This window comes from Protopterus annectens, chromosome 8.part0 (assembly GCF_019279795.1).
Source record: "Protopterus annectens isolate FY-2018-M chromosome 8.part0, PAN1.0, whole genome shotgun sequence".
Taxonomy (NCBI): Eukaryota; Metazoa; Chordata; order Ceratodontiformes; family Protopteridae; genus Protopterus; species Protopterus annectens.
The window spans coordinates 225,665,773-225,691,705 of record NC_056741.1 but is presented as its reverse complement, the minus strand read 5'-3'; the positions used below and the strand labels follow the sequence as shown (position 1 = coordinate 225,691,705).

The window sequence follows — 25,933 nt, the reverse complement described above, 5'->3', positions numbered from 1 at the left end:
GAGGACCCAGGACTGAACCCTGTGGTACTCCACTTGTCACTGGTCTGAAATCGGATTTGGAGTCTGCTACTTTCACAGCATGGGCTCTGTCAGTGAGCCAGTAGGCAACCCATCTTGTGACATAGGGATTTGTACCTAGTTTGGTGAGTTTATCTATAATTCCAGCGTGGGGGATGGTGTCAAAAGCCTTGGCAAGATCTAGATAGGCTGTGTGAACCACCTTACCCTAGTCTACGGCTTTGGTGACTGCTTCAAAGAAATCTATCAGGTTTAGGAGACATGATCTGCCTTTTACAAAACCGAACTGGGTGGGATCCAGAGTTTGGAGATTACCAATGTCTTTGTTTATCAGTTCCATGATGATACATTCCATGGCCTTGCAGACCAGGCTCATCAGGCTAATGGGGCAGTAGCTCCTGGGTTCTGTGGTTGCTCCCCCCTTGTGGAGTGGGATAACCGTTGCTTTGCACCATTCAGCAGGCACAAAACCTGAGGTGAGGCTTTGACTGAACATGATACTTAGGTGGGGTGCCAGTTCGTTCTGTAGTTCATGTAGAACGCAGCCTGGGATGCTGTCTGGTCCCATGGATGCTGTGTTCTTGGCTTTGGAGAGTGTGGTTTTTACCTGTGCGGCCATGATTACAGGAACTTTGCATTCTTCTGGTATAGAGATGGGCTCTTTAGGGGGTGAGAGGGGGGGTAAAGTTAGCACTGAACCGATCTGGCAGGATGTTGGCAATATCAGTAGGGTCTGTATATTTAGTGCCATTGTGCTGTAATTCAGAGCAGATCTGAGTGTTGCCATTGAGATTCTTGGCATAGCTATAGAATGCTTTGTGGTTGTCTTTAGAATCAGTGGCGATTTTGTTTTCGTAACTAGCTTTGGAGGACTTTATCAGGGATTGCAGCTTCTCTTAGTAGTGTAATACCAATGTAGTAATTTCCAGAGGTGGCCATCTTTCCAAAAGATACTGTTATACATTTCTTGGCACTGAGTTTTAGACTGTAACTCTAATACCAGTCATTAGTCTGCATCAGGCTTTCTTGGAGGGCACTTGTAACTTTGGAGAATTAAATGACTGAACTTAGTTTACTATTGTCTGTGGACTTTTTTAACCTAAGGCATTTGACATTTGGCTTGATTTCAGATGCCAAAAAGGAGTAACTCCAGCATCAAGTCCTTAAGAACGCCACTACTGACTGGCTTTTTTTGTGCATGTAGACTCCCCTTTCTTGACTTCTTTGGTCCTATCTGTGAATCAACTGACTGCCCAGTGTGTGATATTGGAGTTTATACTCAATTTAGCAAGCTTGTATGCAATGCCAGACTTGATTATTGTATTGAATGCTTTGGCCATGTCAGGGTATGGAGTATGCACTTTACCTTTGTTCATTGCCTTGGTGAACTTCTCAAAGGATTCCACCAAATTGAGTAGGCATGGCCTGCGCTTGAAAAAACCAATGTCTGAAGATTTCCTATGTTGTTATTCATAATATTCATGATAATTTTTTCCATAGCTTTAATATATGAGACCAGACAGGCTTATGGTCTGTTAATTTCACACATCTGTGAATTGCCCACCCTTGTGCAGAAGGATGACAGTTGCAGTCCTCCATTTGTTTGGCCTGTTTGTAGTCTATGGTTAAATTGTGATTGTAGTGGGCCCAATAGGTCAGTTTTGTATGGAATTAAGTAGGCATCCTAGGCTATTATGATGATGCATTGATGTAGAGAGTTTGGCCTTGGTGATTGCATTGAGGTCCTGTCTTCTAGTGATAGTTGGGGAGTTATGGTTGGAAGTATTTCTTGAGAAGTGTCTGTGGGAAAAAGTGAGCTAAAACTGGAGCTGACCTAATCAGTCAGTAGATTTGTTATATCCTCTGGCTCGATATAGGTAGCTCCATTTACAAATAGTTTAGCATGTTGTTGTGCATTGCCTTTGAGGCTGTGGACATAGATGAAGAATGCCTTGTGATTGTAATAAGCCTGGGAACTTTTACTCCAAATATGTTTTTGTTAGACTTAAGTAGTCACCTGAGTAACTGATTTAGTTTGATGAGGGAGTTCTTTCCTTGCAGATCACTGAATGTTCTATTTTTGTCCATGATTTTCTTCCTTTTGTTATACAAACAAATGACACTGGGATTCCATCAAGGTGCCTTATTATTTGAGTTTATCCTGTGCTTATTTTGGATAGGTACCAGTGCCTAGATGCACCTGTATGCATGACTGTAATGGTGTTTTTGAACATTTTTGTATAGGCACCAGTGTTTACTGGATTTGTGGGGGCTTAACATTTTGGAAGGGTGTTGCTTAATAGTAGGAAGCTTGGCTTGGAATAATTCCTAAAAATTCCAGGGTTGGCTGGTATCTGAGGAGACAACTTTATTGCCAGACCTGACAAATGAGCACATTATACTCGAAGGGGGAGGGGGATGAGGGTGCAGCATTACCCCGTGTTGGTGATGACTAGGTCAAACATGTTGGTGCCCCTACAGATTATTGGACTAATTAGTCTGGGGCATTTTTGTTGGCAATGTCCAGGAATCTTTGGGTCTGCATGTTTGGGGTTGTGTATGATTCACAGTTTATAGTGGGATAGTTGAAGTTGCCCATGAGTATGGTGCTGGGATGAATAGAGTGTGACTCCAGTTTATTTAATTAAGTGGTGTGGGCTTCTTGGGTCACAGATAGGGATCTACAGCTGACAAGGATATGGTGTGGGATTTTGTTCATGGTGAGTTGTAGGTGGAGAAGCTCAAGTGCATCATACTGCTTGACCAGATTTGAGGTGTGTTTGTTTTTGATGTAAACTGATATACCTCCATCTTTTGTCCCTACCCGTGCAATTGCTGGTCTAAATGTGCAGAAGGTATTATAGATCCGCAGTGCTAGGATGCTGTCTGGCTTTAAAGCAAGTCTTATTAATTACATATATGTTTACATTCCCCAGGGAGAGGAGAGCTTGCAGCAAGTGGAGTTTTTTGTTTAGACTCCTGGTGTTGAGTAATATAGATTATCCTGAGTTGGTTTAGCTATGTCAGATGATTTATAAGGTTTGCAGTGCCTAAAAAGGTGCTATTGAGGTGGACAAAGTTTTATCCAAAATTTGAAAGTCTAGAAAGGACAGGTGGAGACCATCCCTGGTGAAGAAGAGAGGTCTGTTAATCATATTCGCTGTTTTTAATGTGGTGTCATCCATGGAGAAGGTAGAGTGCTGCTCAGTACTAGGCACATAACAGCCTGGGACACATAGTCTGAGAAATCCATCATGTCTCTCTTCATGTAATCCATGAAATTATGTCTCAGGTTACTTATGGTCACATAGACCACAACTGAGTCATGCTGGCACTAGTGGTTCAATGACCAGATCTGGCAGATTCTGGTCACTGATAGGTCACTTGACTATGTCCCTCTCCTTGTTCACCCTAGTGAGTCGGACATTGGCATGCTTCACAATAGAGTCTCCTATGACCAAAATACTGGATTGCATGATTGTCTGTCTTTTATGCTTAGAAATTGAGACACAGTGGGTTGAGGATGAATGTTTTGTGTTGTAGAGGGTGTTGCTTTTGTAGTATGTTTTTAAGGTTGCTGAGGATACGTATTGTACTGCATCTGGCAGGTGTTTGCAGCTTGGATTTGGGTAGATTACTTTTAAGACCCTCAGCATATGTGTTTGTCCTTCAGTGTGTGTGGTACATAATATGTGGTGTTATGTGTGATTGTTTGAGAATAAGGAGGCTGTCTGAAAATATGAGACAATTTCTACATTGTCTTATCTTGCCTATTTCTACCAAGCTGGCTACAGAGACAATGGGAAGGTGCAGATCCATGGTTTCCGCTATTTTTATAGTGGATTACAAGGGTTAGCAAAGGTGATATTGTAGTAAGCCTAAAATCAATGACAGAAAAAAAAACAGTCTTGGTTCTATGATCCTGTGTGTAGACACTGTAAGGGAGAACCAGAGGAGTTTATAACAGATTTGTTAGGGTGCTGTTTGGGTAAGATGTACAATCTTACTCTAAACTCATGAAGCAGTGTTCCTCTTTGTGCAGAACTGGTGCCCATCGAGCAAATACATACTCAGGAACTCTTAGAGGTAGTGTTATAGGAAAATTGGGATTCTAAGCATCTGCATCTCTACAAGGCACTGCTGACTGTCTCTGCATGATGTGCAACATTGTGCAAATACAACAACAGCAGACAGACAGAAAGAAACAGTAAACAAGCAAATTATACAATGACCACCCATTAATATTCAAAAAACGTGCACGCTGATTGGTCAGCATGCACGTTGTAAATCAGAGTTATAGTAATGGAAAAAGGTCCAGTCGCCCGGACTTTTTCCATTACTATAACTTTTACAGCAACGGAGAACGCAAGATCTCCATTGCTTCACACTGTCTCGCTATGTTAAACTCATTTAACATAGCGAGACAGCATTAAAAAAAGCAACGGAGATTCTCCGTTGCTTTTTTTAAAGCTGTCTCGCTATGTTAAACCCATTTAACATAGCGAAACAGTTTGTAAAAAGCAACGGAGATCTTGCTTTCTCCGTTTCTTTTGCCCACAGCTCTGATGTACTGCGTAGGCATACGCATGCACAGTACATCAGAACTGCCGCGGAATATCAGACAGCTGTAGAAGGGCAGCAAGGAGGCATTATACAATGCCATTATTTAAGAAAATTAATATAATTAATGTCATTGTATAATAGCAATAACCCACTTCTGGGTGTGGGTAATGCTGGATTTACCCACGGTTGGCTTTGTTTGGTCACTCGGGCAAAACCACACCAACCGTGGGTAAATCCAGCATTACCCACACCCAGGCGTGGGTTATTGCTATAATAGCCCACTGGATAATCACAGTAAGCATACTCTAATGTTTCCTCAGTGATTCTCAGTGAAGAAAAGAACAGGCTACTGTCTACTCCTACTAGAGGGCAGACATAACTTTTCTAGAAACATAAATTCTTGCATATGAGGAAAAGATGATAGTTCTTCTATGAAGTCTTCAGCTAAATGATGTGCAAATGGTTAGGGTAGAAGTGCTATTTTTAAATTACCCCTGAAACATGAATATATGGTTATCTGTTTGCCTCTATTTAAAAGTGATATGAACCACTAAATAAATTAATATGTCTTTGCTGGAGGTATATTAATTTGTTTCTTTTGATGGATTTTTTCATATATTTTCTGAGTTTTGAGATGGCCATTTATAAGGAATAGTCCAGTAGTGCTTTACAGGCTGTCAATGCCTTGTCCATTTAATTCATTATCTGATCTAAATTAGGGGTTACTCTGGATCTCCTACATCTCTTACACAACTAGCATTATCTTTTCTTAAAAAAAAAAAGTCTTGTCCCTCTTCTCAACATCATATAGGCTACTGAGGAGTGACCTCTGCCTTGCATATACAGCTTCCAACAGACCATATTCTGTCAGATCTACTGTGCATTTGCAAGTCCAAATACATCATAAACACACAGTCAAGTGATCTCAATCTCTTTTGCAAAAATAAATAGAATATGTTGGAGGGAAAGGTTTGTATCACAGTGAATACTACTTCCAAAGAACCATCTTCCGCTCCTTATAAAGCAAAGCACTTATCTTACACTATTCAAATGTAATTTGGACAACTGGATCGGTAACTGCAAATTCACCAACAGATTAGCCCCCCTATCCCTCATGGATAAGGGAAACATGAAAATGTCCCAACATATCTTTGTTCCACCTATTTAAGGGTTATTTGTATAAAAGGTCTAAAGCTACCATGGGAATGTAAGACTAGACTTCTAAAGACCCTCACAGATCAATAAACTTGTGACTACCTGTGAACCTATGAACTTAAATGATTTTTATACATTTTGCAATAAAATGGCCAAAAATCTTTCGGTAGGTGAATCACCCAGATCAATCACTCAATAATTTAACAGCTCAGTCCCTCAAAAAGTTGGTCAATCAATCTAACATGCAATCAAACTTGACTGTGACACATGGATTTCGTTTTATTAAAACTGAAGGATTGTCCCTTGGTATCTGTGATAAAAATTGATGGCTATATTAACAGGTGCAATAAGTTTTCAAAGAAAATAACAATTGAAAGATATGCCATGCATTTTCTGCAAGTAAAATACAAATAAAATAAAATTGCCACTTCTATGTAATTGATTAAGTCTCTTTATGGAAGCTGCCTACCCAACACATACACACACACACACACACACACACACACACACACACACACGCACGCACGCACACACACACACACACACACACACACACACACACACACACTATTTATATTCCATACTTATAGAAAATATTTTTCATTATCTATTGCTCTGTCCCTTTAACTATATCTATTGCTCTTCCATTCCCTTTATTATCATGTCTGTTTCTGTCTGCCTGTCTTTATTTTGATTCTGTGGCAGAGTCTGCATGACAGTTGCTATGTTAGGCTACTTCCTACCTTGCCAAGATGGCTTGCACATAGGTTTCACCTCAATCTCCACTTCAGCGTCTTCAGCAGCCCGCTTCTTGCCACAGTCATACGCTGTAACTGTGAACTTGTACAAGCGCTGAGTTCGGTAGTCCAGCTTATCTGTGTTGCGAATGTTCCCTGTGGAGTAAAGGTAAAAAAATGTCAGCTTTTTTTTAAATCATCTTTTTTCTATAATAGACCATAGAAAGAAGTAGCAATACATTAAGTGAAAGCCACAAATTATTTGTTCCTTACCATCATTGTCAATGATGAAGGGCACATTAGGTGTAAGGATCTCGTAGTAGCATATTTGACTATACTGAGGGGAGCAGTCACCATCAATAGCTTCCACACGCAGTATGCGGTCATAAAGTTTTCCCTCACTCAGAGCCAGACGGTACACTTTTTCCACAAAAACAGGAGCAAATTCATTGACATCATTCACTCGTACATGCACTGTTGCCCTGAAAAGAAAACACCAATAACATAATGTAAACAAATCAAACCTCATGTGTTAATTTTCATAGTTAAGACTTATTCAGTCAATTTCTACTTCAGCCTTAAGCCAATCAGATCCTGGCAAGTTATTTCATCTGTAGTACTGTGTTAGGCACCCAGTAGCTTTAACTGCCAAAACTTAAAAAAGAAAAAAAAAACAAAAAAAAAAAAACCAAAAAAAACAATGGAACATTTATTGACAGATCATTCATTAGCATAAAACATTCCTGGTATGTCCTACACCTCCTGTATTCATTTTTTTTTCTGTCAGTGAAACTGCTTCAAAAAAGGAAACTCTGCTTACCTAAATATTGAAGTCCTATTACCTGACTGCCTGGTAAATCCATTTGTGCTGCACTCAGTATGTATGCACAGATTTCTCGTTAGTGAGCTGTCTTTGATCTTTTCTGTCTGACATTTTATACTGCATGCTTGAGATTGCATTAGGCAAAGCCATATACTAAAGACACAGTAAAAAAAAACTATTCAGCTATAAAAATAATAAAAAAACATATTGTGGAAAAAACACATTTGGCAAAAATGCCATATTTAAGTAGAAATGTGATTTTTTTACTTTTTATAAATCATAACATATTTTATTTATTTTACATTTGTTTACCGGGATAGTCCGACTGGACACAGGCCCATTTACAGCTGAGGTCCGGGGAGAAATGCTCCACAATTAGATTAACATCAGCATGTAATACAAGCAATAATATAACAGTGATAACTGAGGTAAGTACAGACATAAAAAGTCTCTTATAATCCAATCTAAACAATAAACAATATAGCAGTGAGTAAATTTACAAAGATAGAGAGTCTCATACATCAAAGCTTTAATGTTGGATTAGTGAGATAGGCTAAAAGAATAAAAAATCATATGATTAGACATGACATATTATACAGAAAAGCAGAGAAACAACTATCCACCAAAGGTCCGTTTCCACAACGTAAAACAAGGTAAAATATAAAATAAACAATGGACGCGAGACCACCATGGAGTAAAATAAAATAGACTTTTAATAAACAAGCGCTTTCACGTGCTCAAAATACACGCTTCTTCAGGTTTTTCATATTTCATATTACATGACATATTATACAATTTCAAGTTGGCAGTAAGATGGTGCATAGTTTGGCTTGACTCTGATTTTTCTAATGGGTCCAACTTTGTTGAGGACATTTAAGAGAGTACTATTAAAGTATTCAATGGCTTGGTCTAAACGTAGCATTAGTAGTGGTTTCCAGTTAGTTTGTTTTAGAGTAGAGTTTAGCTCCTATATGTTTAGTTTACGGTCATCTCTAACTTGTATAAAGGTTATGGGCTTGGGTATGTTGGTGCGTTTGTGTAGGAGAAAAGTGGGGAGATGGTCACTGAGACCATCTGGTAGACAACCTGTCTGGTAGTTTTGTTTGGGGCAACAGACTAGTGTCCAATGTAGAATGGATTGTTTATGTTTTTTTTTTTTTTTTATCAACTCTAGTAGGATTTTGAATGAGTTGTGAAAAACCAAAGAGATTAATATGATTAGTCGGGTTGTTAGAATTACAGGCTATCCAGTTGGTGTTTTTAGACGCTTTGTGATTAGTAGTATGTGTTTAATTGTAACTGCTATTTCTAAGTTGGATCTGAATGATATTTTAGTAATATAAGATGTAGTTATGTAGAATTTAAGTATGTGTAGTATTGAGCTGTCTCTAAATAGTGTAGGACTGATAGAAAAGTTTATGTGTGAGTTTGTCTTTATGGAACTATGTGAATAAAGTGTTTTCCAGTGGAGTGTTTGTGTGTATACAAGCAATGTTTGTTAGGTATGTGAGGGTTAGGAAGAGAAATTCTGAGGTAATTTGTGTTTTTTGTGGGAGTAGTAGTTTGTTGTAAGCGTTGATATGGTTTATAGGTCAAGGTAGATGTGAAATCATGGCTAGTTGCTGCTTTGTGATTGTTTAAGGCAAGGAGCTAGACAGTGGGTGTGGATTGTTTAAAGGAGTACAGGTAACTGATTGGTTTAAGGTGTGGTCTGGTGATGTGAAGTTAGAATAAAAGTAGGAGTAGTCGGGCTGAGTGGGAATTGGGGGCAGGGTAAGGGAACAGAGTGAGCCATAGGCGAATGGAGCGGGGCCAACCAGACCACGAGAGTGTGGAACCAATCTCTATGCAGGGTCTGGGCAGAACAGTGAGAATGAGAAATGAATGGGTGTAAGTATATCACACATTCCCTACCAAATTCTTTTGTAGCTTTAGTTTGTTTGTTTTTTTTCTTTTGTTTGTCTTTTAGTGTAGAAGTATAGTTAATGAGATTATTAGATTATTAATTCAATCAAAATGGCTGTAACATTATTCCATAGTACAGTGGTATCAGTTGTTGCAAAAAACAGAAAAAGAACACTTAACTTACAGCGAGCACACTTCACAGAGAGGGGAGATGACTGCAGAAGAGAAGTATTAGTGTGTTTTATAGATGGCGCAGTTGTTATCAGGCTCTTATATAACTTCCATTTTATGTTACTAACATGGAAATTGCCTTGAGAAAATACAACTACAACACATTTAGCAAAGCAGATTGAGTTATGTAAAAGGTATTTCACAACATAATGGGCATTCAACAGTCTAGTCCAAACATCCTAGAATGCAGCTCTATATGATTCACACTACCATATGTTTGCTAAGCATTGCAAGGAACTCTGATCAGTTTTAAAAGTTATAAGAACAATTACTTTTAACTAAGGAAGGCAAACATCAGTATCACCTACAAACATGAAAAAGTTCAGATAATCTTTGCATGGGGTATTATAGCTAGATGCAAATACTTCATTGTTTGGAACTGGGATCAGTTGAGGTCTTTCTGTCTTCTAGATATAATCACAAATGCACAATCTATCCATTGTGAGATTTTTACAACAAAAAGTTACCATTGCAAAGAGCTGTGATTTAGCAGTATTACTATAACTAAATAGAATATAACCATTAAGTATGTGCATGGGTTATGGCCTTGAATCAGCATTAAACCTGCTCATCGTATATACCCAAAAAAAACACAGCTTAACAACATTTGAAAAATCTACAAATAGCATATGAATAAATGGCATTATACAGCTATAATTTAAAAGTCATATGTTATAACAGTGTCCATGTAGCTCAAACCAACTGGTAAAGCAATTAATATATTCCAAAGACTGTGACTTAGTATTATAATTTGCATGTGTTATTTTAGCACTGAGCATCCGTAAAAGATGATTACTAAAAATTGCAAAAAATAGAAGGCATATCCTATAAAAAACATATTGTGGAAAAAACACAATGTGACAGTGATGAAAAATTTTTCACAGTTAGGTAACACTGATATAATTTCATACAAGAGTATATACACACACACACACACACACACACACACACACACACACACACACACACACACACACACACCCACACACAAGCACGCCCACATACTCAAGCCTTTGTGCATGCATACAGACATATGAACACGTAATATGTGAGAGTTTGGTGTGTGACAAAATATTTGATAATGTAGGTTTCAGAACCAAGTTTCATCATGAGTGGTTTAGCCACAAATCACAAAAGAAGTTCCTCAATCTTGCAACAAAATATATTTCATTTGTGATACCAAGACCCTCACATATTCCCTTAATCTGTTTAATGCACTATCATGTATGCTTACTCATGCATGTGGTCATTTCACATGACTTCATGAATACAGTATGCAAATGAAAAAAAATAGATGCAATGGCATTGTACCAGATGTTAACTAAACTGGCACACATTGCTTTCCTTCTGACAAACTATAACATCTATAAAAATCCAGCTGTTAGTCTGTAGCTGATGTTTAACATTTTCAAATGATTTATTCTATGGAGTTTTACAGTTGTAGAAACATTGGTAGATGTTTATGTCTTAATAACCTGTTTCAGAGGTTGGACTTGATGTTGTAATTTGTTGGAATACAGCAATACCTTCAGGTTTTATATATATATATATATATATATATATATATATATATATATATATTATATATATATAATACCTTCAGGTTTTATATATACATATATATATATATATATATATATATATATATATATATATATATATATAGGGTTTCTTGCCTATATTGTGTGTGAAATTCCCATCATGGTATTTAAAGAAAATCCTGGTTATTAGTCTGCAAAGTATGTCATGTCAATTTCTATGTGCACAAGTATTCGTGTTCACATGTGTCTTTGTGTGTCTGTCTATGTCTGGATATGTCCATGTCTGTATGCCCATATGTATGTGTGTCTGCCTGTCTGCATCAGGTGTATCTATGTATGTGACAGAGATAACAAAACAAATATTTTCTATAATGCTGATAAAAGATAAACATTAATTTATTTAATGATAGGCATAGGTTCAGCAGTCAATTAAGTAGTGGAATTCTTTTGTATGGAATTCTCCAAACTGACACAAAATAGGTACCACGAAACAAGACATACAGATGAATACATTCCACAAGCAGATGTGGGCTGCTCTAATCCATGAGATTCTCCAACTGAGTTAACACATTCTTGTTAGCTAGCAGCTGATTTTTCCGCTCTGAAGAAGCTCCATTTACACATTGCTTTTCAAATAATGTATTCCAGAGGTTTATATGCATATGCAGTGCACAGCGAGGTACTGAAGAGACAAAATGTATGATAGCAGCCTATCTAAATGATATTCGTTTCAGGGAGGCTGAACATTGCATGCAGTTATTTTTAAAACTATACAATGTAGATTAAGGCACAGAGGAAATTCCTTTTCTTTTTGCAATCTGTACACATTGTTCCCTTGCATTCACTGATTATCACAGGGGCAGTGAGACATTACAAAGGAAAGACAAATGCACATTGTCACCACACCACCCACCTTATGCTATATACATTTATCACTGTTTTAAGTGTGACCTCATTCAAGCTAAGAGACTAAAAAGAAAAGTATTCTGTTTCACAAGTGGATGTGCTATCAGATTTGCTGTACTAACAAAGGAATTGTTTTCCCCTGTTCCATTACAGCTTGATATTACCTGCGGTGGTGGTGCTGCGGTAGCGTTGTCGCCTCACAGTAAGACATTGTCCTGTTTGATTCTCAGCTTAAGCGTCTTCTGTGTGGAGACATGCGTGAATGGGCGTACCTTCGTTGAAAATCTACTGCCAATCATTAGCGGACCGGAGTTCCGCTGTGGCGACCCCTAACCGGGAAAAGCCGAAAGATACAACAACAACATTACAGCTTGATATTACTCACAACCATGTGAATCAGGTGAATGCATATAGCTACATTAAGATTAACTGCATATTGTGATGTTTTCAGGAGCATGGAGCTCTGGAAATCAGGATGTTTTCCCCCTTTGCTGAACAATCTTTGACTTAATATATTTAGAGAGCTGTGGTTGTGTACAGTGTAACTCCCTACATGGGAGGTGCAGAGAGGATTTCCCACTGCAAAGATGTTCTTCTTTGCTTTGTTACTAAAAGTCAACTTTCCTTGCTGTCACTGTTTTTCTGATGTAACATGTTGTGATATCAGTTAATTACTATGTGAATGACCTAACCAACTCTTCAGATAGGCTTTTTTATTGAACCACAGCTTCTCAAAAATCTATCAATCCATGTCTTTCTAAAGCTATTCATTGTATATCTTCACAGTATACTTCTTTATATATTTTTTTAACCTGAAAAATAATTTGTAAAGGAAACTGCAATGATTTTTAATTGCGTAGACTGCACAGACTCTGAAATAATAACACTGATCTAAAATAAGACTGGTATTAATTGGCCTGGTCAAACAATTCCCCTGTAGTTATAGGCTTAGTATAAGAAAAGTGCTACAGAAATAATTCTGTTACTTACTTCTTTTATTATTGTTTTTTATGTGGGTGGAGTAGGGAACCAGTTGTATCTGTTTCTTTCGAAAAAATGATAATCATGAACATACTTTCAGTGGGTATAAATTGACTTTCTAGGTCTGTGAAAAGATACAGACTTTTGAGGTACATCAAATATTCATATTCTCATTTCATACATTTTCAGGAAACTTACTTGAATTGCAATAAACATCAAAGGATGATTAAAATAAAAATCTTTTTTTTTTTTGGAAATATATATACCTCTTCTTCTCCTTAAAGAAAAAGAAGAACCTGTATGAATACTTCAAAGCCTCTCAGCAAGCTGTTTAAAACTGATTTACAGGGCATACAGATGTACTTGTAACCATGAAAGGAAAATTAATTCATTGAAATGAATTATAGTATGGATGCATTTTCCCCCCTGGTTTCACAGTAACTGATGTTTAATTTCTCATGTCTGAACCAAACTACTTACCTGAAGGGGCATTCATGGTAACAGGGCAGAAAGAAAGAAACAGCACTGGAGGAACTTGCTACATTAAAATCTATAGTAAACTAATTTGTAATTCAGCTAGCCTAAACTGATATATGTTATTATTATGATAGATTTGGCCTACAGTGAAATATATTCCAGAACTGACAAAATAATGACTTCAGTAGGCACAGGTTTAGGATTAGATGAAAATGCTTATTTGAACTTTTACGTAACCACCCATAAAAGAAATCATGTCCTGACAATTAAATACATCTATTATAATGATACCAAGAAAATGAAATGGTTAATGAAATAATGCAGACTATATTGTTTACAAAATTGAGCAACATTTAATGACCATAAGAAGTAATGGGATGTGTTAAAATTGTTCTAATCAGCTACACAATGGAAGGAGAAACTGAAGTAAAACAAAGTATAGAATTTGTGGTAAAAATTATAAAATTGATACAGAAGATAGCAGGCTGTAGAATCAGTAAATTAAGCTATTCTAATTACATGTTCACAAAATAAAGTTCAAAACATATCGTATGGACATAAATGTCCACTAGAAACCTTAGAAGAAAATGATTCTAATGTTGTCTCAAAGCTGCATGATTATTGACAGTCATAATAAAACAAAAGTTTCTCGGTAAAGGTTTACAAGTGTAAAACATACAGATCAAAATCATTTAATTATAGAACAAAAATGTATGCATGCCAATGTCATTGTTCAAAATGTGTGAAGTAAATAAAGGTGTTAAAAATTCATATTTTTTAAGATTAGAAATCTTATCCATATTTGCTCTCTAAACAACATAAAAGAACTACTTTCCATCAACAGTACATTGTTGTAACCTAAATATATGTATATTTTCTGTAATCTAGCAATTAATGCTTTCCTGACTAATGAGGAAGTTGATTAAAAGTAGGCCAAGTCATAGGCGGTAGCTCTTGACATTTGTTCATGCTTATGCATAAAACAGCTGTAGTAACTGTTCAGTTTTCCTGCATATGGTGGATGAGGTGTCTCTTTGGGTGCCACCTACCAGCCCTGTACTGTTATTGTTAGACTTCAGTGTTCATGTTGGGCGTGACTGAAATACCTGCGGAGGCATAACTTTATAGGTTACTCTGCTAGATATGAACTCATAAAAATTAAGGGAATAAAAGGAATCATGGGAAAATGCAAAGGTATTTGACCAGAGGCCATACATGCCTTGCCAAGTACCACTTTCAAGCTCTACCAACCTTTTCAAAGAGGGCAAGTTCTATAAGTCCCCGAATGTATTTTAGGGTACCCATCCATTTGTCTAAGCTATGGTTAAAGGTCATCATGGGGTTACATTACTTGACATGCAACTCGAGTCTATTCCAGAGCATGGGAAAGCACTGGGTATTGGACCTATCCAGGAAAGTCTGTTCCAAAGTATGGGAGGCACTGGGTAACAGCAGAACAGTGGCCATGGAAATTAGAATATGCTAAAACGTGTGTAACAACTCACCTGCCGAATCAATTAGCCCTGAAAATGGATGGCGCTGGAGCATTGGGCCCATATCCTTCTGTCGCTGACACTGGTAGCCGAGGGGGCTATGCCATGACAAGTAGGTGGGCCAGCATAGTGGCACATTGAAGCCCAGGATGAGGGCCTGGGTGGAGCTGCTGTGGGTACAGAACTTGGTGGTAGTAGCAAATATTCAAACAAGTGCTTTGAAGGCCGAAGTGGAGAATAGTTCCATGTGAATAGCAGATGAACATGGGTCCGTTCGTCCAGAGAGATAGGTTAGCACAGTTCCATAGGGATGGGTGATGGCCTCCATCAACCTCAATCAATAGAAAGGGAGTCAGGTTCTGATCCCTGAAACCAGAGTGGCAGAGATGGGTGCCTCATGGCATCCTGTGTGGTGATGCAAATGATCCCGGAGAAGCTGGCGGTGCCCTTGGGAGAGTCTTCTTTTCATTGTAAAGAGCAGGATTCCTTGGAATGGTTTCACCTCGAGAGAGAGGCCAGTGCCCTGGAAAGTGTTGCAGTTCCAGCAGTGTCAGGTGAGCTCTTGCCAACCCTTGAAAATCCAGGGTAGAGGGTGTAATTCTTGCACCAGCCTGTCTCCATATCCACAGCATGTTTCCAAGGTGAACAGCCTCTGGCATGTTAGAACAACGTAGGTAAGGGAAGTCAACAAGCCATATCAATAACTTCAAGATAAGGATTGTCTCTAAGGTCTGGATTGGTTAGGCTTGGTAGTGAAACGGGGTTGGGTGCATACTGTGGCTGGATGAGGCATTGCCGCTTCGGCATGTCCCCCCCAGGGGCTGGGTGTATGGTGGCAGCAACTCTGAATGCTTGCCAGCCCCTTCCTGTGGATTGCCCCCGGCTGTGGCGGGCGCTGGTCCCAACCGACGTCCTGCATCATCTGGCAGCTACCAGCTGACTTAGAACTGGTGCAGACTGGGGGACTCCAACTGTTTAATTAAAACAAAGCATCTTGAAGGCCTGAGATGGGTGTTGATGTGATGTGATTTCTGCCCAGTGCTCTGAATGTCAAAGTGAAATAATTCAATAAAGCACGAGTAAACGGCAGTATTAACTATGACTCTCTTAATGTAGCCAAATGCCTCATCATCTAATTAGTGACATGCATGAATGGATGAACGAGGTTACCACTGTCTCCACCTACTATCTAGTGAAACCACAGCCAAGGGAAGGGGCTTAGTAGAATCAGCGGGGAAAGAAGACCCTCAAAAGCCTATATGACACAAAGCACAATTATAGTGATGACAGCCTTTTCTGACAAATATGATTTTTTGAGGCCTGAGATCTTTTTGGTAGGAATCTCTGTGTTGTGTTATTTATTTATTTTCGATCTCTCTACATGCCAAAGGGTACATTATGTTCTATTGTGGGTGTAACCAGGACAGACTACAGGGGACAATAACTTCCTTGGTCTTAGATGAGATTAACTTTATGATAAATTGTGAGATAAAGAAGGATTTTCTGACTATAACTGCTAATAACTGCTACCTTGAGATTGGAGAAGAGGAAGCCATTGACCCAGGTGCCCAAGTCCCTAATCACAGTCTCTTATTGGAGACCGGGGAGTGAATTTGCTGTTTTATAAAGAAAATAATACTGCATTTCTTAACATTCCGTTTGCACCCCTTTTTTAGTGCATCAGGAGTTAATGCGTGTTAGTTATATTTAAAAGATATTGCTATCATAGGTTGACTTAACCCAGGTTACAATCATCAGTAAACTTAATCATCCAGAGATCCTTGTTGTTATCCATTAGGTCAAATACATAAATGCCACAAAGAAGGGGGGGGCATAGTACAGAACCTTTGGGAACACCACTGGCCAGTTTTTCTCTAATTGAGGCGGCATCACTGATCCTTACAACATGTGCTCTGTCATTGAGACAGTTTTCAACCAATTTTACCCAATAAGGATAAAGCCAATAGCTTATTAACAATCCCATAGGTTGATAGGTAAGTACTAGGTGATCTGCCTTTTTGAGCCATTTTAAGCCAAGTCAATTTCCCCTTAGAAAAGATGAGAATCAAACCTTCCACTTTGTATTTGTGAGGTAAACACCTTAACCATTACACCAACCCTCATCTCCCCCATCATGTGGTATGGTTAAAAACTCCTTTACCAGATCCAAGTAGACACCATTAACAGTGTGATTTAGCATGCAATATCTACCCTTAACAAATCCAAATTGTTGTAGGTCAAGCCTGATCAAATTTTTAATATCCTGATTTATGATATCAGTGATGATTTGTTACATGGCTTTACAGACAAAACTAGTAAGGATAATAGGCCTGTAGGTTCCCTTGTCAGTGATCTGACCATATTTAGGGAGGGGCACCATCACCACTGTGCACCATGACTCAGGAACATACTGTATGGCAAACCATAGGTTGAAAAACATAAAGAGGGGTCAACAAGAGCCTGCTTAACATTATCAGATAACCAGGTATATTTTTAGCAGCCATTAAAGAGATGTTTTTTGTCTTGCCCAGTGCTTTAAAGATATGCTGCATGGAGATATTAGGGGCATAAGTGACCAAATAATGTTTGGAATGGAGACAACAGTTTCAGGGGAGATATCTGCAGCAATCTTATTTGCTAGTATGTTGGCAATGTCTTTATGATTTGAATGTGATGTGCCATTTTAAATAAATTTGAAACAGTGATGGAAATTATTCCTTAGTTTCATAACATAGCAAAAGGCAGCTTTCTAATTATTCTTGACCTCAGAAGCCAGTCTAGGTTCATGGAATACTGTACAGATCATTGCTGACCTCAGAAGCCAGTCTACGTTCATGGAATACTGTGCAGATCCAGTCTAGGTTCATGGAATACTGTGCAGATCATTATAGCTGCCTTCACTTTCTGGGTGACATGCTTCATAATATGCTTATGATGGGATGTTCTTGCCTTACAAGGTAATCTAAGCAGTTTTTTACTTCTACTGTACAGTTTGTTAATCAATACTGACCACCAGAGTGTCTTGTTGGTAAATTTGCTGTTATATTTGGTTCTGCTCTGTTAATGTATTTATGTAAATGAACATAAAGATCCTTGGCATAGGTGGCTGAGTATCCCAAGACCACTGAGGGGTTATCAATGGTAAATTTAGAGATTCTGAAGTACAGCTGCAAAAAAAGACTCTGAAAAGGGTAGTGTTTATTGAGGGGGGGGGGGGTGTTCTCAGGGTAAAGATAACCAGTTTATGGCCTGGCTTAACTAATGAGGGAACAACCAGAGGCAAGAATATATATTGAGGCCATGTTTGTGAGAACTAGGTGCAGGATATGATATCACCAGGCTTGATGGGATTTCAGAGACTTTCATCAAGAGAATTCTCATTAAACCAATCTAAGACGTGCTGTGCATAACCAACATATAAAGTGTAAGTACTCCTGTCTATGGAGGGGTAGTTGAATTCACTGAAGATTAAAGAAAAATCTCTAATAGTGATATTTTCAAAAGAATGCTAGGATATTTCCACAATTATGTGGGGCCATAGAAGTGGATTGGTAACATCTATAAGCTGAAATTGCGAATTACCTAGTTGGACCTGAAGTTCAATTAGCTCACTGAGTGTGTGTATGTGTGTGTGTGTGTGTGGGGATAATAAGTATCACCTTGGAAGGTATAAAATTCCTGACATGTACAGAGACACCACCACCACTGGCAGTGGGCTTGGACAGGGCACTGTATCTTCACTGGAATCATGTCTCTCTGACTATACAAACATGGACTTGTTCCAGATGCAGAAGTTCTTCCAAATCAGGTAGTCATTGTATTGTTAAGATTCCTGACACTGAGAAAGGACTCCTTGATGCTGTCCAATTTATTATTTAATTTATTAGTTAGGTAGGGATATTTATAACAACAAACACTATGGAATTAACTTCTGAATCAGAAATCAATCCATTAAATGTTGTCTCATTCTGCACTAATTCAGAATGCAATCAAACAATAACACCACCAAATTAAAAGACCAGAAGTCTCTCCAGTGGTGTAGAAGGATAAACCCCAGATGACCCAGGTTCTATTAGTGGCTCAGCCAACTGATGGAGCATCATGTAGGTATGTGCATTCCTGTCCTGGGTGAGAGGGCACATATCCATGACACTCCTTAATGGGAGGCATGTTCCAAACAGGGAAGTTGCTCTCAGAGTTAGTTAATAAGCATGGGGGGTGGTTGGGAAAGGGATTGGGTAGGACATATAAAGAAAAAACCCTGGATTGAATCACAGATGTCCAAGACCCCAGGATGCCCTTAAGATCCATGACTGACCCCAGCAATACTGAAGTAAATCCAGGGGCAGGACTATGGCTGGTAGTCCTGGCATGGATATGGGGCACTGGGAGCCAGGCTTAAAGGATGAGGTCCAAGGGGGACCAGAAAGCATTAAAAGCTCATCATACCAACTACAATTGGTCTTTCATCCTCACATGTAATGACTGGTCAGTGATATGACAACTAATTCTCTTAGTGAATCCCTTCTTGACTTTAAACATAGATAATTTCCAATCATAAAAAAACTACACAAACCAATCAAAACAGAATGGTTATCCTCTGAACTTGAGCAGCTTCCCAAACTTGGAGACAAATTTTGGAGTACATGGAAATAGAATCCCATCACAGAAAAGTAAAGTGCCTATACTACCTTTCAGAATTTAACAAAACAGTTCATGTATAGACACAAAGTCTTACATCAGAAGCACAAACAAGCACAGATAAGCCTCACTCTTAAGTAAACTGAAACATTTATGGAACAAAGTCAACTTAATAACAAGTTAAATGTCTCCACAAGACATCACTTCTGCTAATTTCATCTACTGTGGAGAAATAAAAAACTATTCTGGTTCACATTTCCTCAAACAATTCAGCTCCCTTCCACAGATTAACAATCTGATACAAAATAACCACCTTTCCCCCACTTTGCTTACCATCATTCTACTTTAAATGGATAAAATCACAAGAATTCACTTCACACATATACAATATACCCACAGACAACCCACCCAGGAAAGAAAATCTAAACCAGTGTTTTATCCGTTAATGGAAAGGTCATTTAACTCTTCCTCTCTCTCACACCTATAACATTTGTCTCAACAAATATATAAACTTGAGATCTGGAAAATGGTACTAATAAATCGACTTCACACACAAACCCACCTCTCAAATACCTTGCACTTCCAACCAATTGCTATCCTTTTCACCACAGGAAAATTTTGAGAGAAAAATTATTTACTTAAAATTAACAGAATATATCAAATAATACTATCACCCCTCAATAAAACAACATGGATTTTGGCCATGGAGGAGTACAATCACAGCCCCTGTGAATTCTAACAGATCATACACTGAATACAGACAAAAGCTATCTCAGAGGAGCTCTCTTCATGGACTTCAGCAGGATATTCAACATCATTGATCACCCCTACCTTCTTGACAAGGTAGCAGAAACAAGCATACGCCCAGATCCAATCCCATGGCTCACAATTCTTTTCAGATTGATGCGTCAAAGTTTAAATAGCCTTCTTCACCTTTAGCAAAGCCCACTTCTTATAGGATTTACATGAAGTTTCATCTTTGCCCCCTCTGCTGCACTCTATCATTCTCAACAAATCCCACTTTCTTATAAATGTTTCACAAGTTTAATCTTTGCCCCTCTGCTATTGTTCATCATTATCAATAAATCCCACTTCCTCAAAGATGCTTCACAAGTTTAATCTTTACCAGTCTGCAAGTCTCCATCTTTATCAACATACTACTGTGTGACTGACCTCTCTTATCACTAATCTTATACCCAGATGACATACAGATCTAGGTCTCATCTCACAAACATTCAATCACTTCTCCAAGCAGATCATCACTGTCTCTCCAAGAATAGCTTATTAACCACAAATTACTTCACAGCATCTCCAAAAACCAAAACCATGATGTCCGGGCCTCATTAAAGACATTGACATTCCTCAATTATCATCCACAACACAGACTTAAACAACAACAATATAGTATCTACATCTACTTTCAAATATCTTGGAATTCAGTTAGACTAAGCCTTCAGTTTAAACTACACAACCAAAAACAAGAAGCAAGAAACAAAATCAACTCTTTCCTTTTTGTGGCAATAAAATTTCCCTCTACCTCAGCCCACCAGCAAGAAAACTTGAAATAAAAGGGATCCTTTTGTCCCAGCATGAATATAGGCTCATAGCTAAGAATTAGGCTTGATGCTTTTGCAGGCTTTTTTTTTCTTTTTTGGCACTTCAATTAACCTATACCATTTGGTGTTAGATTGGCCTTACCCATCCCATGGTTGATACTTATATGTTACCTCTAATGGGAATAACTAGGATCATACCATAGATAATTTGAGGGGACTCGTACATGCAATGAAGCATTTAGGAGCTTCCATTATCACTTAGAAGTACAGGGGACAGTCCTAGTGTACTTATTTTGTTTCCCATCCATAAATCCAATTTGTACTTGAATATGGACATGGATGAGCTTTATTTTATGTGGAACTTAACATTATTGCTGTAGTCTCCAAAAAAAAAAAACTTAGGCACTTTACAAACCACTGCCAAAAAGTCTGCTTCAGTGTCAGCTGTCTATCCAAAGCCAGCTGAATCCCTGTAAAATAGGGAGCCGGCTTTCTGCTGAAAACACATCTCTTTAAAGTACCATATCAAGAAATATACTCACCTTTGTCATGAAAACTATTTGAAAAAAAAAAAAACTTCTACTCATAACCTCAAGAATAGTTCCTAAACTGAAACCTATCGCAATCAACTTGCAATGCATTAAACAATACTTTTCTCTTGCCCCCGCACTTTGACAATCCCTTCAGAGTGACTGCAAATAATTCTCCCCTTACCCACAATTCTGCAGACATCTTATGAGCCTCTTTCTTGATGAAGCTAAGTGCAACCTGTCTCATAGATGGCATGTTAACTAGATTTCAAAGAAGTGACCTACACTCTGTTTCTACACAGCTTAGCAACTGGTCATAGTAGTGGACATTATGTATCAAGGACCATGAGGTCTTGTTCATGAGAGATGGTCTGTTGGAGAATGAGACTGGCATGCTAAAAAACTGACAAGTGGTGATGAATAAAAATCTTAGGGCAAAACTTCCTGTATACCATTTGGACTGATTCTTTATCCTTACAAGTGAGATGTAGAAAGTGACCCAAATATCATAAAATGAGTAATGATGAGGGGTCAAAGGGCTTCTTCTCCCAGCCATGCTGCTGAACCTTGAAATTTCAGATAGTCTCCTAACAGAACCACTGCAATATTGCAGTGAGAGGAGTTAACTAAGTTGATCGAGGCATAAAAGTGCCCCTGGCAGAAATAAAAGGGTTGGGAGTGGGCAGGGGCTATAATGGGTGGAAGAAGCTGTCAGGAAGTGTGATCAGCAGATGAGAATGGTGAAGGATTGCAGTAGTACTACTGATTTATGAGCCTGATGATATTGCTTCATAAATGAATGCTGATCCTGCATTTACAACTTAGGTGAAACACTTTGTCTGAGGTGAGCATGTGTTAGTAACTGTGGCAAGCTTCTTACTACAATTGCAGGAGCAGAGAAACTTTTTTTGCAGATTTTAAAAGTGTACAGCAATGGTAAAAGAATAGTGAATTCAGTTAAATCAGTATATAATGTAGGAAATTGGATACCTTTAGTTAGTAGTGGGAAGACATATAGGGTACAAATCTAAACTAGAGTTAGGCAGAAGTGCCCTGTATTCTGTTTTATTAGGTATGTTTTAGAATGGAATTATTAAAAAATGAAGATGTTTCAAAGTATGAAGTATTTAATGGAGTATATATTCAAGCATTTTAAAGGTATGCTTATAGGTTCATAGGTTCATAGGTTTATACTAGGCTATCTGCCCTAAGGCATTTATAAGCCTAGCCCAAATTATTGTGGCTTACGCCACCCCTTATATGAAAAAATACTGTGCCCATTAGTTTGTTGTGCCTCTGTCCAGCAGTGACACAGAGTTGATTCCTGGGGTAAACCTACGATCTCCCATCCACAGGTCTAGATTTCTCTTGAACAGAGTCAGCGAGGTGCTCTGCCTCACATGGACCGGGATTTTATTCCACAGCATAGGGAGTCTCTGAGTGATAAATCTATCCCTCCAGCACATCCTATTTATATCCGTGCTAAGGTTTAAGTCGCTTGCTCTAGTGGTTTTGGTGGATTTGGATTTTTGAGGTGGAGCATGTCCATTAATTCCGGGTTGGACATGGCCTTGTATGTCAGGCACATGTCACCTCTGAGCAGACGGTATGCGACTGAATAGAGCTGGAGTTTCTTCAATCTGGCAGCATATGACAGATTTTGGAGTCCCTTTATCCTTTTGGTGAGGAACTTTTGGGGTCTCTCCAATTGCTGCAGATGTCGGGTGAGATACATCCCGAATGGGGCATTGTACTCGATCATTGGTCTGATAAGTGAAGAGTACAGGGGAACAATGACCTCACTAGATCTGGATGTGAATCCCTTCATGATCAGGTGGGCAATGTAGAAGGTCTTTCTAACCACTTTAGCAATGTGAGTGTCAAAAGAAAGGCCACTGTCAACCTGGGTCCCCAGGTCCCTGATAACCTCTTCTGTGCTTAGTGGATTGCCACCTATATGGTAGCTTGGGGTTACCTTGTTTTTCCCGAAGGGTATGACTATACATTTTTGGCGTTTAACTTCAGGCCATGGCTCTGGCACCAGCTATCTGTTTCCGTGAGTCCCTTTTGAAGGATATCCGTGTCCGATGCACTTTCCACTATGGCGCCCAGTTTGCAGTCGTCTGCAAACTTTGTCAGCCAAAGTCCTCCCATGTTGGCCTGTACTTCTGAGAAGTAGATGCCAAACAATAGGGGGCCAAGGACCGAGCCCTGTGGGACACCACTTGTGATCGGCTTGGAGTCTGACACAGCGCCAGCAACTCTAACCCTGTGGGTTCTGTCCTTAAGCCAGTTTGCAACCCATCTTGTGACATATGGGTTTACATTTAAGCTGGTAAGTTTTTCTACAATACCCGAGTGGGGTATTGTGTCGAAAGCCTTTGCAAGGTCAAGGTAAGCTGTATGGACTGCCTTTCCCTCATCAATGGCCTTGGTGACTGTTTCGAAGAAGTCAACCAAGTTCAAAAGGCATGATCTTCCCTTGACAAAGCCAAACTGGGTCGGGTCCAATGTCTGCAAGTCCCCTATATCTTTGTTTATGAGCTCCATTATGATCCTCTCCATAGCTTTGCAGACTAGACTTGTTAAGCTTATGGGGCGGTAATTACCAGGGTCCGTAGAGGCACCGCCTTTGTGGAGTGGGACCACAGTTGCCGTCGCCACTCCTTGGGCACGTATCCTGTGGTAAGGCTGAGATTAAACAGCTGCCTTATGTGCGGGTTTAATTCCTCATTTAGCTCGTGTAGCACACAGCCGGGGATACCATCCGTCCCATTGATGCTGTGTTTTTAGCTTTAGAGAGAGCAGCTTTCACCTGCGCATTTGAGATGTCCGGGAGGCTACACTCGGCTGGGATAGTTATCTCTCCTTTAGGGGGAGAGGGGTGAAGTTTGCACTGAACCTGTCTGCCAGTATGTTGGCAATGTCTGTGGGTTCAGTGATTTTTGTATCATTTTGGACTAATTCTGAGCATATCTGGGAGTTTCCACCCAGGTTCCTAACATAGCTGAAAAAGGCCTTATGATTGTCCTTTGAATCCATGGCAATTTTTCTCTCAAAATTGGCCTTAGTTGATTTTATGAGTGCTCGTATTTTTTACTAATAATGATCAGGGGTGACTTCCCTTTTATGGATTTTGTTCTATCATGTAATAGCTTTCTCCTCTTATTGTAAAGTTTGTTAATGGCTGGGGTCCACCAGACTGGACGTTTGCCCTTTGTGGAAAGAGTCTTGGTTTTATTTGGGATTGCCTGATCCATGCAGTCCTGGAGGTGTTCATAGAAGGCATTTGTAAGGGCTTCCGCAGCTTGGGTTGTGGTTTCCTCTGGCTCAGGGGCCTTGAAGGATACCACACCAGTCTTGAGTAGTGTGAAGTTTGCTTTAGAGAAGTTCTTCACTATGGTCTTTTGCTTGGGGTGGGGGCGGATGTGGATTTCCAGTGAGATTAGTTTATGATCAGATCTCACCAATGAGGGATATACTTCCGGTGTGGAGCATTTTGTCCCCATGTTTGTGACAATGAGATCTAGTATATTTTCTCCTCTCGTGGGAACAGTGACTAGCTGTTCCATGGCATTTGAATTTATGAACTCCAGGAACCGTTGGGCTAGAAAGTTAGGGCTTGAGTAATGTTCCCAGTCTATATTCGGGTAGTTGAAGTCACCCAATATGATGGTGTTTGGAGATACATTTATACCCTCCAGTGTCTTCAGGAAGGCTGTGTGGGGTTCCTGAGTTTGAGAGGGTGGCCTGTAGCATGCTACAATTTGTAGAGCAGTTTTGCCTATGGTTAGTTGCACCTGGATGGTTTCGAAGCTTATGCGTTGCCACCAACCTGGAGGTGTGAGTATCCTTTATGAATATGGATACACCCCTCCTTTTGTGGTGTGGTCCGGGTTTTGGGGCCGGAACGCATGATATGAGGTAAAACCTAATAGTGCCGGGTGCTCTCAGGAGCCTTGAACCAGGTTTCAGTTACAGCACAGACATCGATGTTCTCCATACTGAGAAGGGCCTCGAGTGCGTGCATTTTGAGATTTAGACTTCTGGCATTGAGCAGCATTACCCTCAGTTTCTTCCCATTTTTGTTTTCTAGGGTGGTAGGTTTAGAATTTGAGCCTTGCCTAAAAAGGCACTATGGGGGTGGCAAGAGCCTTAGCCAATATCCGGAATCCCAGGGTGACAGGTGCAAGCCGTCCCTTGCGAAGCAGCGTGGCTTGTCAAGCATGTCATCCCAGGCAGACAGACACTGGATCCCCTTTGAATGACACCAGACATTAAGCCAATTGTTAAAGCTGATCATCTTGTCTCTATATTGTGGCATCATTCTTGGTGAAGGAAGGATACTGCTCAGGGTTAGGGTCATACCTGCCTGG

The 25,933-nt window shown here is 39.3% G+C and overlaps 1 protein-coding gene across 3 annotated transcripts in view; it reads right to left on the bottom strand.

The window, feature by feature from the left end:
* Positions 1 to 25,933, bottom strand: part of CLSTN3 (calsyntenin 3) — a 1,069,180-nt gene that overhangs the window by 588,136 nt on the left and 455,111 nt on the right. For all 3 annotated transcript variants that reach the window (XM_044079705.1, XM_044079706.1, XM_044079707.1), the window contains exons 4-5: positions 6,747 to 6,955; positions 6,480 to 6,629 (exon numbers count right to left, since the gene is read on the bottom strand). In XM_044079705.1, coding sequence (XP_043935640.1) covers positions 6,480 to 6,629; positions 6,747 to 6,955 — 359 coding nt within the window. The remainder of the gene's footprint in view (positions 1 to 6,479; positions 6,630 to 6,746; positions 6,956 to 25,933) is intronic.